The following is a 14,592-nucleotide window of genomic DNA, read 5'->3' as shown; positions in this document are numbered from 1 at the left end:
TTCATTCAGTGTTTCTGAAAGATAAGAATAGCGTAAGTTGAGAAAGTATATCACTTCTCTGGCACAGAGCTGGCAGACATCTGCCCAGGATGCTGCCACCAGGTTTACCTGTAATTGCAGAAGAACCCCTTTGCCTTTCTCTAAGAGTTTAGTCTTTATTCATCGCTTCTGCTGGTTTAAAATTCAGGTTACCCCTTAGGTAGAATGCTGGGCCACAAAGTCCTTACAGTTTAACATTATCAATGAAACACCCTTTCCTCTCTTTCCTCCCAACAGTTTATAGTGGGGTGGGGTGAGGAGGATTGTGAGGGAGGTGATAGAGAGGCGTGTTCATCAAAGCAATGAATGCCAACAACCACGACAGATAGAAGGTTTAGTCTTCATTCATTCCAGTGACTCCCACATTTGAACACCTATTTCCTGCTCCTGCAAAGTCTCCTGTAGGTGGGGTAGTTCTGCCCAGCACATGTGGGATTGGCCAGAACTATTCACATGCTCCCACCCTGCAAGTGGGGCTGGGACCTAGAAGAGCATATGGGTGTTTCATGAGCACTCAAGTATCTGCCACAAGAGGGATAATTATTCATGTTCATGCTCTATGGTATGTGTGAAATGCACACACACCCATACACCATATATCGGAGGATTTTCTCAGTCTTATGAATGCTGTATGTATTTATGCTCAGAGTTTTGTGCCCTTCCTTATCATCATCATCATTTGTAGCAGCAGTAGCAGTATCAGCATTGTCAACATCATCACAGTGAGCGTTTATTTCATTCTTAGTATAAGACCGTATTTGTGCTTAGCTCTTTACTTATGCTAGTTCTTTTAAGTATCGAATATTGTGAAGTGGCTACTACTATTATCATTATGTTACAGACAGGAACATTGGAAATTCCATTAAGTTAAGTAGCTTGTACCTGATTCCAGAACTGGTCTGCTTGGAAACTGTAATACATGACCTCTGTATCAGTTTCCAAGGGAAGCCACATATTATGACAGACTGGGTGGCTCAAAACAACAGGAATGTATTGTCTCACAGATCTGGAGGCCCAAAGTCCAAAATTAAGGCATTCACAGAGTTGGTTCCTTCCAGAGTTTCTGAGGAACAACTTGTCCCTTGTCTCTCTCTCCACTTCTAGTGGTTACCATCAATTCTTGGCTTCCTTGCCTTATAGATACATTACTTCAATCTCTGCATTTATTGTCATATCACTTTCTTCTTTGGGTGCCTGGGTTTTTTCCTTCTTGTTATAAGACTATCAGTCATCGGATTAGAGACTGTACTAAGTCAGTATGGACTTAGTCAATCTAAGACTAAGACCTTGATTATATCTATAAAGATCTTCCAAAATAAGCCACACTCTGAAGTTCTAAGTAAATATAAATTTTGGGGGGAGGGCTGGGGATGTGGCTTAAGCGGTAGCGCGCTCGCCTGGCATGCGTGCGGCCCGGGTTCGATTCTCAGCACCACATACAAACAAAGATGTTGTGCCCGCCGAAAACTAAAAAATAAAGATTAAAAAATTCTCTCTGTCTCTCACCCTCTCTTAAAAAAAAAAAAATTGGGGGGGAACTGTTCTATCCACTATGGCCTCCTATATTGTATTTACCCAAAGAGCTTGTATATTACCATGAATTGTCGTGAACGCAACCTTTGAATGGTTGCACAAAATTCTGTTTTCCTATTTAGTTTACAGAAGGTCACAGATAACACCACTTAGGCCCCTGGGTATAAATCTTACAGTCATATTCTTTTCTGGGCTGACAGAGGTTCCTGGCTTGGTGAGCTGTGCAGGGGCTGGATTTAACCCCTACTCAGCCTTACTGCCAACCACCTTTTTATACACTGCAACCTACATACTGGACCTGGGGGTCCAAGTCTGAGAGACTGAAACTTGACTTCCACTGAGGTTCTATTAGTTTATGAATTTTTATGGTACTTTTATTTTCCGTTTTACAGTAGAAAACATACAATGTCTGAATTGAAAGAGGTTCTAGAGATCTTTTTCTCTAAATGCCTCATTCACACAAGAGAAAAACAACATTATTCTATATTGTGCTAGTTGGCATTCAATTGCTGTGTCAAAATGCCTCAGAAAATCAACTTAAAGGAGAAAAGATCCACTTAGGATTCCAGAGGGTTTAGTCTGTGGTCACTTGGCTCTGTTTTTTTCTGGGCCTGTGGGAAGACAGAACCTAACTTGGCAAGACGCATGTACTGGAATAAGATGCTCACCTCATGGTGGTTAGGAAGCAAAAGAGAAAGGTATACTCATGGACATGCCCTCAAGGATCTACTTCCTCCAAGCAGGCTCCACCTCCTCAAATGTCCACCATCTCCCAAGAACCCATTAAGTTATGAATCTATCAATGAGTGAGTCCAAGGATAAGGTCAGAGCCCTCAGAATTCAGTCATCTCCCAAAGGCACCAGCTCTGAATACTGCTGCAATGTGGGCCAAGCCTTCAACCTATGAGCTTTGGGCACATTTCAGAGCCAGATCATAATATATTTATATATTGAAAAATATATATTATATATAATATAAATATGTGTATATTTATATATGTTACATATACATATTATATATATTTTAACCTTTATTTTATTTATTTATGTGGTGCTGAGGATTGACCCTAGTGCCTCATTGCTAGGCAAATGCTCTACCACTGAGCCCCAGCCCCAGCCCCAGCCCCCAATTTTAAACAGGGTCTCATTAAGTTTCTTAGGGCCTTACTAAATTACCGAGACTGGTCTTGAACTTGTGGTTGTTCTTCCTTAGCCTCCTGAGATGCTGAAATTGCGGACATGTACAACCAAAACATATATTAATATGCTGCTTATTGATTCATAAAATATGGTTGAAATTTGTTATTTTTCAGTCTATTTAGGAATAAAGATCCAAGAATTTTAACTGATTTTGCTACAAACTAAGATAAAATCTCCAATCCTTTGACTTTCCTCAGTACTCTTGATTGTACTATGTTGGTTGAGATGGAGGCCTGTATCCCATTTTCCACCTAGGTGTGACATCATCATAATTTAAAAATGTTTATTATTTGGGACATGTTCATCCTCTTAGATCTGTATTCAAACACCTTCTGAAACTAACTAAGCCTTTCTTCCTTTCCTTTGAACTTTGCTTTGAAGAGTATTTTTTTAGCAGATAAAATAAATTGTAAGTGTGTCCTTTTAAAATTAAATGACCACCTCTTTGTGTTTTTTAAATAAATATTCATCAGTTACCATAGCACTTCATTGCAGTGGCATGCCTGATATTTAAACAACGTATTTCAAAGGAAAGAGGAGAAAAATATACAACCTTTTCCTTTCCTGCAATAAGAATAACTTTTTTGGGGGGCGGGGAGGGGATACATGTTTTTGCATTTTTGTAGAGAGAACCTTCAGTCGATTTTCTCATCCTGAAATAAATAGGAAGTCATCTGTAATCTAACTAAAATTTACTTAGCATTTGCTTCCTCCACAGATACTTCGTGGACAGTTTTAACTTTCTTGCTGATAGAGAACAGCACTGATTCTGAGTTCCTTGGGGTTTAACACAATGCCTGTTCCACTCCCGGCTTTCAATAAGTTCATGCTGGCTGAATGACAATACAACTGCCACTGTTCCTTGATGGTATCCATTCTTCTCTGGCCACCCTATCTACTCAATCTCTGAACACACCACACTTTTCCCAGCTCTGTGCCTTTGCAGATGTTATTTACTTTGCTAGGAATACATCTGTAATGAGTCCTTTGACAAGTTCCTATTCATGCTTTCAGACTGACTGGAATGTCACATCCTTTGTCAAGCATTTCTCAAAGGCAAGATGATGTCTCATTCATCCTTACATTCCTAGTGCCTGGCACAGAGTCAAGGTTAACTTGTATAGAATGAACAAGTGAATAAAGGGAAGGAACAGAACCAGTATCCCATAGTGAATAAGACCTTATGTATAGTCTGACAAACCTGGATTCATAGCCCTGTTTCTCAACTTAATGACCCTGTGGCCTTGGTCAGGTTACTTCCCTACTCTGAGACTAAGTTTCCTTCATTGTAAAATGAGAATAATGAAAGTACCTGATTCAAGAGGTTCTTTTTTTCCTTGTGGTACTGGTCATTGAACCCAGTGATACTCTACCACTAAGCCACATCCCAGCCATTTTTTAAATTTTGAGACAGGGTCTCACCAAGTTGCCAAGGCTGACTTTGAACTTGAGATTCTTCTGCCTTATCCTCCTAAGTTGCTTCAAAAGCTTCTTGTGAGAATAAAATGAGACTTTTATTTAAAAGTCTTTGCCTAATATGTGCTAAATAATAGCCAATGTTGGAAGAATTGTTTTGCAGTGTCCTTTGATTGCAATGGGCTGAATCTGGCTGACTTCAATGTGATCAGATCAGATTGAAATATTTCAGTCAGGGAGCATTAAACTGCCAAGGCCATTACCACATTTTTCTTTCCAAACTAAACAGAGCAAAATTAAAAACAAACAAACAACAACAAAAACCAAAGTCCACTAACTGGAAAAGAGTTTATTAGAATTTTATTTTGACATTACAGTTTTAAGAGAAAGAGACACCCTCCCCCCACACAAAGAGAAAAAAGAGAAGGGTTTTCTGAAATACAAAAAACCTTGCAATTAACTTCTAGAGGATGAGCTTAGATTATCTCCAGCCTAAACTTCTCTTTGTACAGTGGCAAATAGTCAATGCAGAGACCTAATTCAGCTTATGGACTGGTGATTCGGCCTGACATTGTGCTTTTGGGATGGATGCCAACATGAAATAAAAAACTGTTATGGAAAATTTCAATATGTACCAATTTAGATCGAATTAGGGTAATGATTCTCCATGTAGCTATCAACCAGCTTGGATATAACTTGACAGGGCTCTGCCATTCTGTTCCATTCCCCCTCTCCCTTTTTGTTCATTTTGCTATTTAAAAAATATCAAATATCATATATTTATTTCATTCAAATATTTTAGTAAATATCTCTTTCAGATAAAGATTTATTTTTTAGAAAAAAACGTAAAACTACAAATCATTATCACAACTAACAAAATTAAAAATAACTTCTTAAAAGGATCTAATACCCTGTTTGCATTCAGTTATTCCTGATTATATCAAGTCTTTTTTTTTTTTAATCTGAATTCAAACCTACATTTTTTTGGGTATGTATATGAAGTTTTCTAATACACGTCAATTCTCAATTTTTTTCTTGTTTCCATGCTGTTTACTTGTTGAATAATTTAAAAACATCCCCCCACACATCTTTTGAATTGACAATTTTTTTTTTTAAATCTTGTCTCAGCTACTCAAGAGGCTGAGGCAGGAGGATCACTTGAGCCCAGGTATTTGAAGTCAGACGGGGCAACAGAGTGAGACCTTATATAGAAAAAAATTCTAAATTAACCCAGAACTTCATGATTTGGAATCTTTCTCATCTTAAGCATTCTAGTTCGTCTGTTTTGTTGTCTTCTCTTCTGTAAATGTTTTTTTCACCTGTGTGGTGGTTTGATCTTACAAAAGCTATTGGACAAAGGCTTATAGACCCTGATTTGAGTCATATTCCCTCCATGAAAAGGGGGTCATCATTTTGTATCTCTGAGTCAACCATGCAGATGGAGGTAAAACAGCCTATCAGGGTAGCTGGGGAGCTTAAAGAAACTAACAGATGTGAAATTAATTTGTAAACTATATATCTCTGCACTCAAGCTATTACTATGCATAAGGATATGCTGAATTATGCATAACATCCTCTTTCACGCCTCCATGGATTTACATTGCTGATTTTTCTCTCTGTAATGCCCTTAAGAATTAATTGCTAGTCATCTGTGGCCTCTGAATACTTTATGTCTATTTTATTTTTACCATTTGTCACACTGTATTAAGGCCATTCATTCACATCTCTGTCTTCTGTGAGCTTCTGAGAGCACACCACCGTTTATTCTGTGTTTGGCATACAGCTGTCCCTCAGGACAAGTCTATTGAATTGGACAGGATTGATTTGAATAGTTATCATCTTTGTGCCTGTCCTGAAGGACAAAGTCTACACCTCTATAATTGTTTAGAAATGCCATCTGGTAACTGGCCAGCCCTGGTACAGCTGATGATGTTGTTGTTGATGATGATGATGATAGTGCACAAAAATAACATTCTGTATTTTTAATTTAAGTAAATGATCAGATTTATCAAGCACATTATTTGTAATTTAGGTTCATTTTCAATCTATTTTTTAAATTATTTTTTAGTTTGCCAATGGAATTTTTACTTTATTCTTTATCTAGATGTGAAGATCAAACTCAGGGCCTCATACATGCCAGGCAAGAGCCCTACCACTGAGCCACAACCCCAGTCCAATCTAACCGTGGAAAGCTTCACATTTAAAATACATTTTCCTGCTGGAGAAAACTGAAGGTCTCAGTCCTCAGTTTTGGTTTCAGTTCTCGGGTTTTCTTGATTAACTCGGGGCTTCTTGTTCTCTTCCAGCTGGTTTGCCATTCACCCTGTCAGCATGAACAACAGCAACCATCTTGTAAATAGTGACAATATGGGCTATGCATCTTACCTTTTTGAGCAAGAGAAGAACAAAGGATATCTCCCTGGACAGGTGAGAATTTATGTCATTGAAAATTTCTTCTACATTTGTCAGGTGTTGTCATTCATGCAATGGTTAGAATAGCTGATTCATATTTCTAGAATAAAGTGTCATCATGGATCACACATAAGATTGGATAGAAGTAGGGGATAGGAAAGGTAGCAGAATACAACAGTCACTAATATGCCATTATGTAAAAATGTGAGTGTGTAACAGATGTGATTCTGCAATCTGTATTTGGGGTAAAAATGGGAGTTCAAAACCCAATTGAGTCAAATGTATGAAAGATGATATATCATGAGCTCTGTAATGTTTTGAACAATCAATAAAAAAAAAAGGAAAAACAACAACAACAAAAAAAGATTGGATAGAAAGAATTTGCAGTTCTCCTTAAGAGGGAAAGAAAAATTTTAAATGATGAATAAACTATTTGTTCTTTGTGGCTAGATATTACTTATAAAGTTACAATCAGTTGCATAATGAAGAATAAGTCATTTTTATAATACATAATAGCTTTTTTAAAGAATTTTTTTAAAGTTGCAGATGGACACAATACCTTCATTTTATAATGAGTGTTGAGGATTGAACCCAGTGCCTCACCCTTGCTAGGTGAGTGCTCTACCACTGAGCCACAACCCCAGCCCCTGTGTAATAGTTTTTGACCTAGGTGGAAACATGATAAGCTATGTTGATGTTAACTTTGTTTTCAGAGCCATAAAAGTATTAAGCACCTTATTAATGGTGAAAGAATCCTGAAAAAGGATAGGTGATAAGTCCCTTTCACCGGTCCAGACTTTCCTCCGAATGGTATTCCTTTCATTTTCCTAAAAGGAGGCCTAGAGACAGGTTAGAGACAACTGTAATCCGTCAGACTTGTTTAGTAGCTTTGGAACTCACTCAGTGAGCAGATCAGACTTGAAGGCGCCATGAAACCAATCCATGTACTGCAGGACCTCTTCATCTGTGGGCAAATTAGTAACTACAAAGTGGGAGGAGAGACCCTGTTCTACCTTACCACGGCATACAAACACCAAATGTAGAGGAATATAGAATGGAATAGATTCCTGGGACTTCAGGTAGAATGAATGTTCTGTTATAAATACAGTAACCCCACTAGCATTCAGTCTGATGTTTTATCTCATTTATTGGAAAACTCTTTTCTTATTTTAGCATCCGTTTTAGGGAAACGAAAAGAGGTTCCCATTTATAATCATTGCCTGAGTGTTAGGCACTTGGACATAAATTGTCCTTTGAGTATCAAAAAAGGCATGTGATTTCCGATGCTTAATTATCACTTTCTCTAAGAAAAAATTAACATTTAAGGATGTGGAATGGTAGACCAGTTGGGTTAAGGCTGATTAGAGGCAGGATTCACAGAGGGCAAGTCTGGATACTGGATGGTATGTTTTGGTTCAGTTTTACAATAGAGAAATCTGCAGTTGCTCTTTGCTTTTTTGCCAATACAACATTTTTAAAAAGGGTAAATGCATCCCTGAGCTCCAGATAAAACACTAGACACTGGATTGATAGGTCCACATTTCATTGTTGTTACTGTGTTTTTCTTGTCTCAATATTTCTATTTGAGGCATAAATTTGAAACTCAATCCTCCTTGCAATGACTCTGTGATAACTGGAATATTTTCAGTAGTAATATGTATACTGACTGCAATGTGAATATTTTCAGAAGTGAAAAATGACCTCACAATATTATACATTCTCTTTTTATTGTCAGCAAATGATTTTGAATAGTTTACTAGAGTAGATTGAATGCATCTTTAATGGAAGTCATTATAGGAAGTAAGAAAGAATAAAAGATAATGGAGTATTTTTTCTGCAGGGACCATTTGTAGCAGCCTTTGCTTCATCAAACCTAGGAGATGTGTCCTCCAACATTCTTGGCCCGCATTGCCTCAATACAGGAGAGTCTTGTGAAAATGCTTATAGTACCTGTCCTATTGGTGGGGTAAGTAATTAGGGCTCATGAAATCTTTGTTTCTACATTTCATGTGCACTTCATATTTAAACATTCATCATTAATTTACAAATATGTTGTTCTTAGGGGTACACTGGCCTGTTTAGCTCAAGTGCTTACTCTTTTTTTTAAAGCACCTGTCCAAACTCACTAAAGTTTTAGTGGATAAAGTTATAGAATCCATTTGATTGACTGTTAAGTTAAATGTCAGAGATTAAGTGTCCTTCCTCAAATTTGGGCTGTCTAAAACATTTTGCTTTGGCATTTCTGAAGTTTTAAGTTTGTACCAAAAGTTGCCTCCTGTGACATTTTTCACTAATTATAAATCTATAGTTTTTAAAAAATATAATATCAAAATGTCTCTATTTCTTTTAATATCACAATAAAAAACTTGCCATAAAAATTCAAATAACATGAACACACAGAGAGTAGTAAAAATCGAAAGTCTCTATTTACCCCCTTTCCTTCTCAGAGTTTATTATTCTTACAACTCTCCCTTATGTGTTTATTTAAGCATTCATAAACAAAAATTTTTCACTTATTTATGGATTTTTTATTGGTCTAGGACTTGAATTTTTAACATAATTTGCTTTAGAAATCTTTTTTACATCTGCATCCTGATCTGTGTGAAAAATTTGAAAGACCACAAAGTTATATATCATCATTTATTTAACTGCTTCCCTCCAGAGTTCATTTGGATCTGCTTGTATGTTTGACAAGAGCATCAGTTGCTCATTTCTGGGTTCTTATTCTTTATGTTGCAAAACATTTCACCTGTGATATTATCTTTGTTTTATACACTATTTTGGGGCTATTTATTCTATTTTAGTCAGCCATACCCAATAAGCAATATCGTTTTAGCAATTGTACTATGTACTACTGTTTTCATATAGAAACTATTTTTTGCTACTCTTCATTTGCAAAATTTTCACACATTATTAATTTATAATAAGTTTTAAGATTACTTGTTAAATTCCAAAGTTTGTAAGTAAAATAGTTAAATAAGTTTTACTTGCTTGCTATAGACTATTATGCATCAATTTAATGTCATCTGTTGAAATATTGAATAATGTGGGAAAAGACTACTCAATGTTGAGTAAGAAAATCAGGATTTAATAGTGCATATTTAGTATAATTGCAGTTTTTCAAAACGAATGTGTTGTAGAAAAAAGACAAAATGAAATATTCTGAATCATTAACAGTGTTTTTCTTTTTGGCACTATTAGGGTGGTTATTCTTCTCCAACTTATGCATATTTATACTTTTTTCTAAAAGGAGCATATTTTACTTCTGTAATAAAAAAATTACAGGACCTTTTATGCCCCTCACTCCCGCCCTTGAATTCTTTTTCTGTCTGATCAAGTGTTGGATTGGCTTCCCTCACATCCAGGAATAATTTCTAGACAGCCTTTTATCTCTCCATGACAAATGCATGTATGATTTTACATACATGGAATCATGCTCTAATAATATTCTATGACCAGCCTCTTTATTTTCAATAAATATGCTGTAAATGATATGCTCTAAGTAACACTGCTAAGCTGACTTTATAGCTTTGAGTTCTATAATGTAGTTCACTCTCCCTTTACTGATGGGTTTTTTCTTCCCTCTTCCCTTCCTGCACAGATGCTTCTTCTTTTTTTTTTCTCTTCATATAAACATCACCCTCCTTTTCATACTTGTTTTCACAGGTACATGAATCTCAGCTTAGGACAAATTCTTAAAAGTGAGTTTGCTGTCAAAGAAACAGTATACCTACCACATGCTCCATATTGTCCAACTGCTCCCTCCATGATTTTCCACCAACCATGTATGAGTGCTGAGTCCCCAAACCCTCACCAAAGGTCTTGTAATCTTTGCCAATATAGTATGCAGAGTTATCTCTTTGTAGTTTACATTTCCATTTCATTATTTATGAGGTTAAACATATTTTAAAATTCAAGGGCCATTCATATTTTTGTGTGTGTATGGGAATTACTTATTTCATATGTATTCCATGGTGTATTCACTAGGATATTTTTTACTTCAAGTAAGAGAAATCAACTCAATATGGATGAATGAAAAGGTATTTATAAGGGTATATTTTCTTTTTCTTTTTCTAAAAATTGAGACATATATATTTTTTTCAACTGGGGATAAAACTCAGGGGCACTCGACCACTGAGCCACATCTCCAGCCCTATTTTGTATTTTATTTAGAGACAGAGTCTCACTGAGTTGCTTGGCGTCTTACTTCTGCTGGGGCTGGCTTTGAACTTGCAATCCTCCTGCCTCAGCCTCCCCAGCTGCTGGGATTACAGGTGTGAATCACCATGCCCAGCGAGACATAATATTTTTACATTTTCATAGAGTATATTATGATGTCAGTACATGTATAAAATGTGCAATAATCCGTCAGGGTAATAAGCACTTCCATTTCCACATTCATCGTTTTTATGTGTTGGGAATTTTGTATTCTTATGGTTACTTGAAATATATCATAAATTGTTTAGACCAATAATTACCCCACTGTGTTTGGGAAAAAAATAGCTAATTCCTTCAATCTAGCTGTGTTTTGCTGCCCCTTATCCTACTCCCCAACCTTCCTGGTCTCCATTCTATGAGACTGACTTTTTAGTTGCCACAAACGAGTGAGAACATGTGGTCTTTGTCTTTCTTTGTTGGATTATTTCACTTAACATAATGAATGACCTCCAGTTTCCTCCACATTCCTGCAAATTATAGGATTTGATTATTTTATGACTAATATTCCATTGTGTATATACCACATTTTCTTTTTCCATTCATCCTTTGATGGACATCTTGGTTGATTCCATACCTTACCTATTGTGAATGGTGCTGCGTAAATATGGGAGTGCAAGAATCTAGTATGATGATTTTATCCCTTTAGATTTATGAGGAGCATTTTGTTTTTACTGATATTTTAAAGCTTCTAATATACTAAAGTCTTAATATATTTGTCACAAACAGCATAAATTTTCTCTCCAGTTTATCAGTTGTGTTTTAGCTTTGCTTATATTCCCCCATCCCAAAACAACATTTATAATTTGTTTAAGTCATCAAATTTACTAAACCTTTTCTTTATTAGTTTTTGAAGGTTCTTCCATATTCTCAGAGTATATACTCAAATATATATATATATATATATATATATATGTATATATATAACTTGATTATTTTCTGACTAATATTCCGTTGTATGTATACCACATTTTCCTTATAATATATACTTTAGTATTTTCTAGATTTTATTTTTATTTAAGTATCTGCTCAATCTCAAAATTTTCTGATATAAGAAATAGGGTATAGACTTTATCTCTCACCCTGAAGAAAAATCAACTTAAAATGGATCAAAGACTTAGGAATTAGATCAGAAACTACCCAACTCCTAGAATAAAACGTAGGATCAACACTTCAGTATTTAGGCACAAGCAATGAGTTTCTTAGAGATGGAAATAAATTTAAAACTTTCTGCACAGCAAAGGAAACCATTAGGAAAATGAAGAGAGAACCTACAGAATGGGAGAAAATCTTGGCTAGCTACTCTTCTGACAGCTAGAATATATAAAGAACTCAAAAAACTTTACACCAAAAATGAGATAACCCAATTAATAAATGCACAAATGAATTAAAACAATACTTCTTAAAAGAAGAAATACAAATGGCTAACAAAAATATGAAAAAATGTTCAACATCATTAGCAATTAGGGAAATGAAAATCAAAACTACACTAAAATTTCATCTCCTGCTAGTCAGCATGTTAGTCATCAAGAAGACAAGTAATAATAAATGCTGGAGAGGATGTGGAGACAAAGGAACACTTTTGCACCATTGATGGGATTTCAAATTAGTACCACCACTACGGGTAGTCAGTCTGGAGGCTCCTCAAAGGCTAGGAATGGATCCACTATATGACGCAGCTATACCACTTCTCAGAATTTCTCCTGAAGAATTAAAAGCATTGTACTATAGTGATACATACATACCCATATCTATAGCCGAGTTCTCAGTAGCCAAACTATGAAACCAACCTCGGTGTCCAACAACAGATGAATGGACAAGAAAATATGGTATATATACACAATGGAGTTTTATTCAGCTACAAAGAAAAACAAAAACATGCCATTTGCAGGAAAATGGATGGAAGTAGAAACCATTATGTTAAGCAAAATGAGTCAAAGTCAGAAGGTCTAGGGATGTACGTTTTCTCTCATTTGTGGGAACTACAGAGGAAAAAGGAAAAGAAAGTTGGGGGCAGATCTCATGGAAATCAAAGAAAGATCAGTAGAGGAAAGAAACCAAGAGGTGGGAGGTGGGAAGGGAGGGGTAAATGCTGGGGAATGAAATTGGCCAAATTATATTGTTACATTTTGTGCGTGTACAAACACGTAAAAACAAGTCTCATTATTATGTACAATTATAATACACCAATAAAAAATGTAGGAAAATTTTAAAAAATATATGGTATAGAGTTAGATTTAGTTATTTTTTATCCAGAAGGCCAGTAGTTTTTCTAAAATATGATTTTAGTTTAAGATGATCATAGACAAGAGTCCTAGGAAACAATGAACAAAGAGAAACTTGTGCAACAAAGGGAAAGATGTGATTTCCCACCTTAGCCTAAGTGTTAGCTATCTGTATAATCTGCAACAAGTCTTTCAACCCACACAAACCTCAATTTCCTAATTTTTAAAACTAAGTTGCTGGAATAGATACTTCCTAAAAACATTCACTGCTCCAATTCCATGTTTGATTTTGTTTTTTTCTAAGTCTATAATTTGAGAGACTATCTAAAAAGAAATGCTAGAATATAGCTTAAACCATCTATTTTGCTTAGATTTGGTGATAATTTTCCATTCCTTAGAATAATCACTCATTTCATTAAGGATGCATCTTTTCTCATGTTGTTCCAGCCCGGAATGTGCATTGCTAAGGGACCCGGACGAGATATGATTGAAAGCACACAAATTATTGGGCGGACTATTTACCAGAGAGCAAAGGTAAGCCATGGGCCCAGCTCCTTGTGTCTGCATTTAGAATTGTTCTTTTAAGTCCACTGACATTATTTATTAGGAGTTCGATAATCACAAGGAAGACAGCAAGAACTCTGGCTGCGCCAGGAAGTCTGGAAGATGTCAGTTTGGAAGGTTGTCTTCATGCACCACACAGGAACTGTCTCTGCCTGATTGGGTCAGATGTTTTATAGGAAGTACATCTAAAACCAATTAATCAGGAAAACATTTTATTTCAGAATATTTCGAAAGCTAGAGTGCTTGCCTCAGACAGAGGAGATAGATTGATTGTAAGCTTTTCAATTACTCTGTATTCACATAGGACCAGCCCCATTTAAATTCTCGGAAATCTTTCAAGTCTTTGCCTGCCCAAAGTCATGCTACCATTTCTGAACTTGTCCTTTGGTGACAAAGCTGAGTGGCACAGCTCTTACAGTTTGGATTCCAATTAGTTCCTCCTCTTCCTTGATAGAGCAAAGGCATATGCCATCTTTACTTTTTTTCTTTCTTTATATTTTAAACACTTCATGATGAAGAACAGAATCTGGTCTGAAGTGAGATTACTCTGCATTATTATTTTTTCTTTTTTTTATTGGTTGTTGAAAACATTACAAAGCTCATGACATATCATCTTTTATACATTTGACTCAGTTGGGTTATGAACTCCCATTTTTACCCCAAATACAAATTGCAGAATCACATCGGTTACACACTCACATTTTTACCTAATGGCATATTAGTGACTGTTAGGAAAGGTAGCAGAATACTATGCATTATTTTATCCTCCTCCCTCTCCTGAATTTTATCATCCTTTTTGTCCCCATGTTTTGAATCAGTTTCTATGGAGATAGCTTTCTGAGGAAAGAAGAAAGGATAACCCCTCAACGGACGTGGACCCAATAAAGAGAATGAAGGCCATTTTTTTTCTTTTTTTTTTTTTATTGGTTGTTCACAACATTACAAAGCTCTTGACATATCATATTTCATACATTAGATTGAAGTGGGT

At 35.9% G+C, this 14,592-nt stretch overlaps 1 protein-coding gene across 2 annotated transcripts in view; it reads left to right on the top strand.

The window, feature by feature from the left end:
- ASAH2 (N-acylsphingosine amidohydrolase 2) overlaps window positions 1-14,592 on the top strand; it is a 61,866-nt gene that overhangs the window by 24,488 nt on the left and 22,786 nt on the right. For both annotated transcript variants that reach the window (XM_081268116.1, XM_081268115.1), the window contains exons 7-9: window positions 6,495-6,615; window positions 8,441-8,566; window positions 13,488-13,574. In XM_081268116.1, the coding sequence (XP_081124242.1) occupies window positions 6,495-6,615; window positions 8,441-8,566; window positions 13,488-13,574 (334 nt within the window). The remainder of the gene's footprint in view (window positions 1-6,494; window positions 6,616-8,440; window positions 8,567-13,487; window positions 13,575-14,592) is intronic.

This window comes from Spermophilus citellus (genome assembly GCF_964194105.1).
Source record: "Spermophilus citellus genome assembly, chromosome: 15".
In the NCBI taxonomy this organism is placed as follows: Eukaryota; Metazoa; Chordata; class Mammalia; order Rodentia; family Sciuridae; genus Spermophilus; species Spermophilus citellus.
This window is presented reverse-complemented; position numbering and strand designations above follow the sequence as displayed.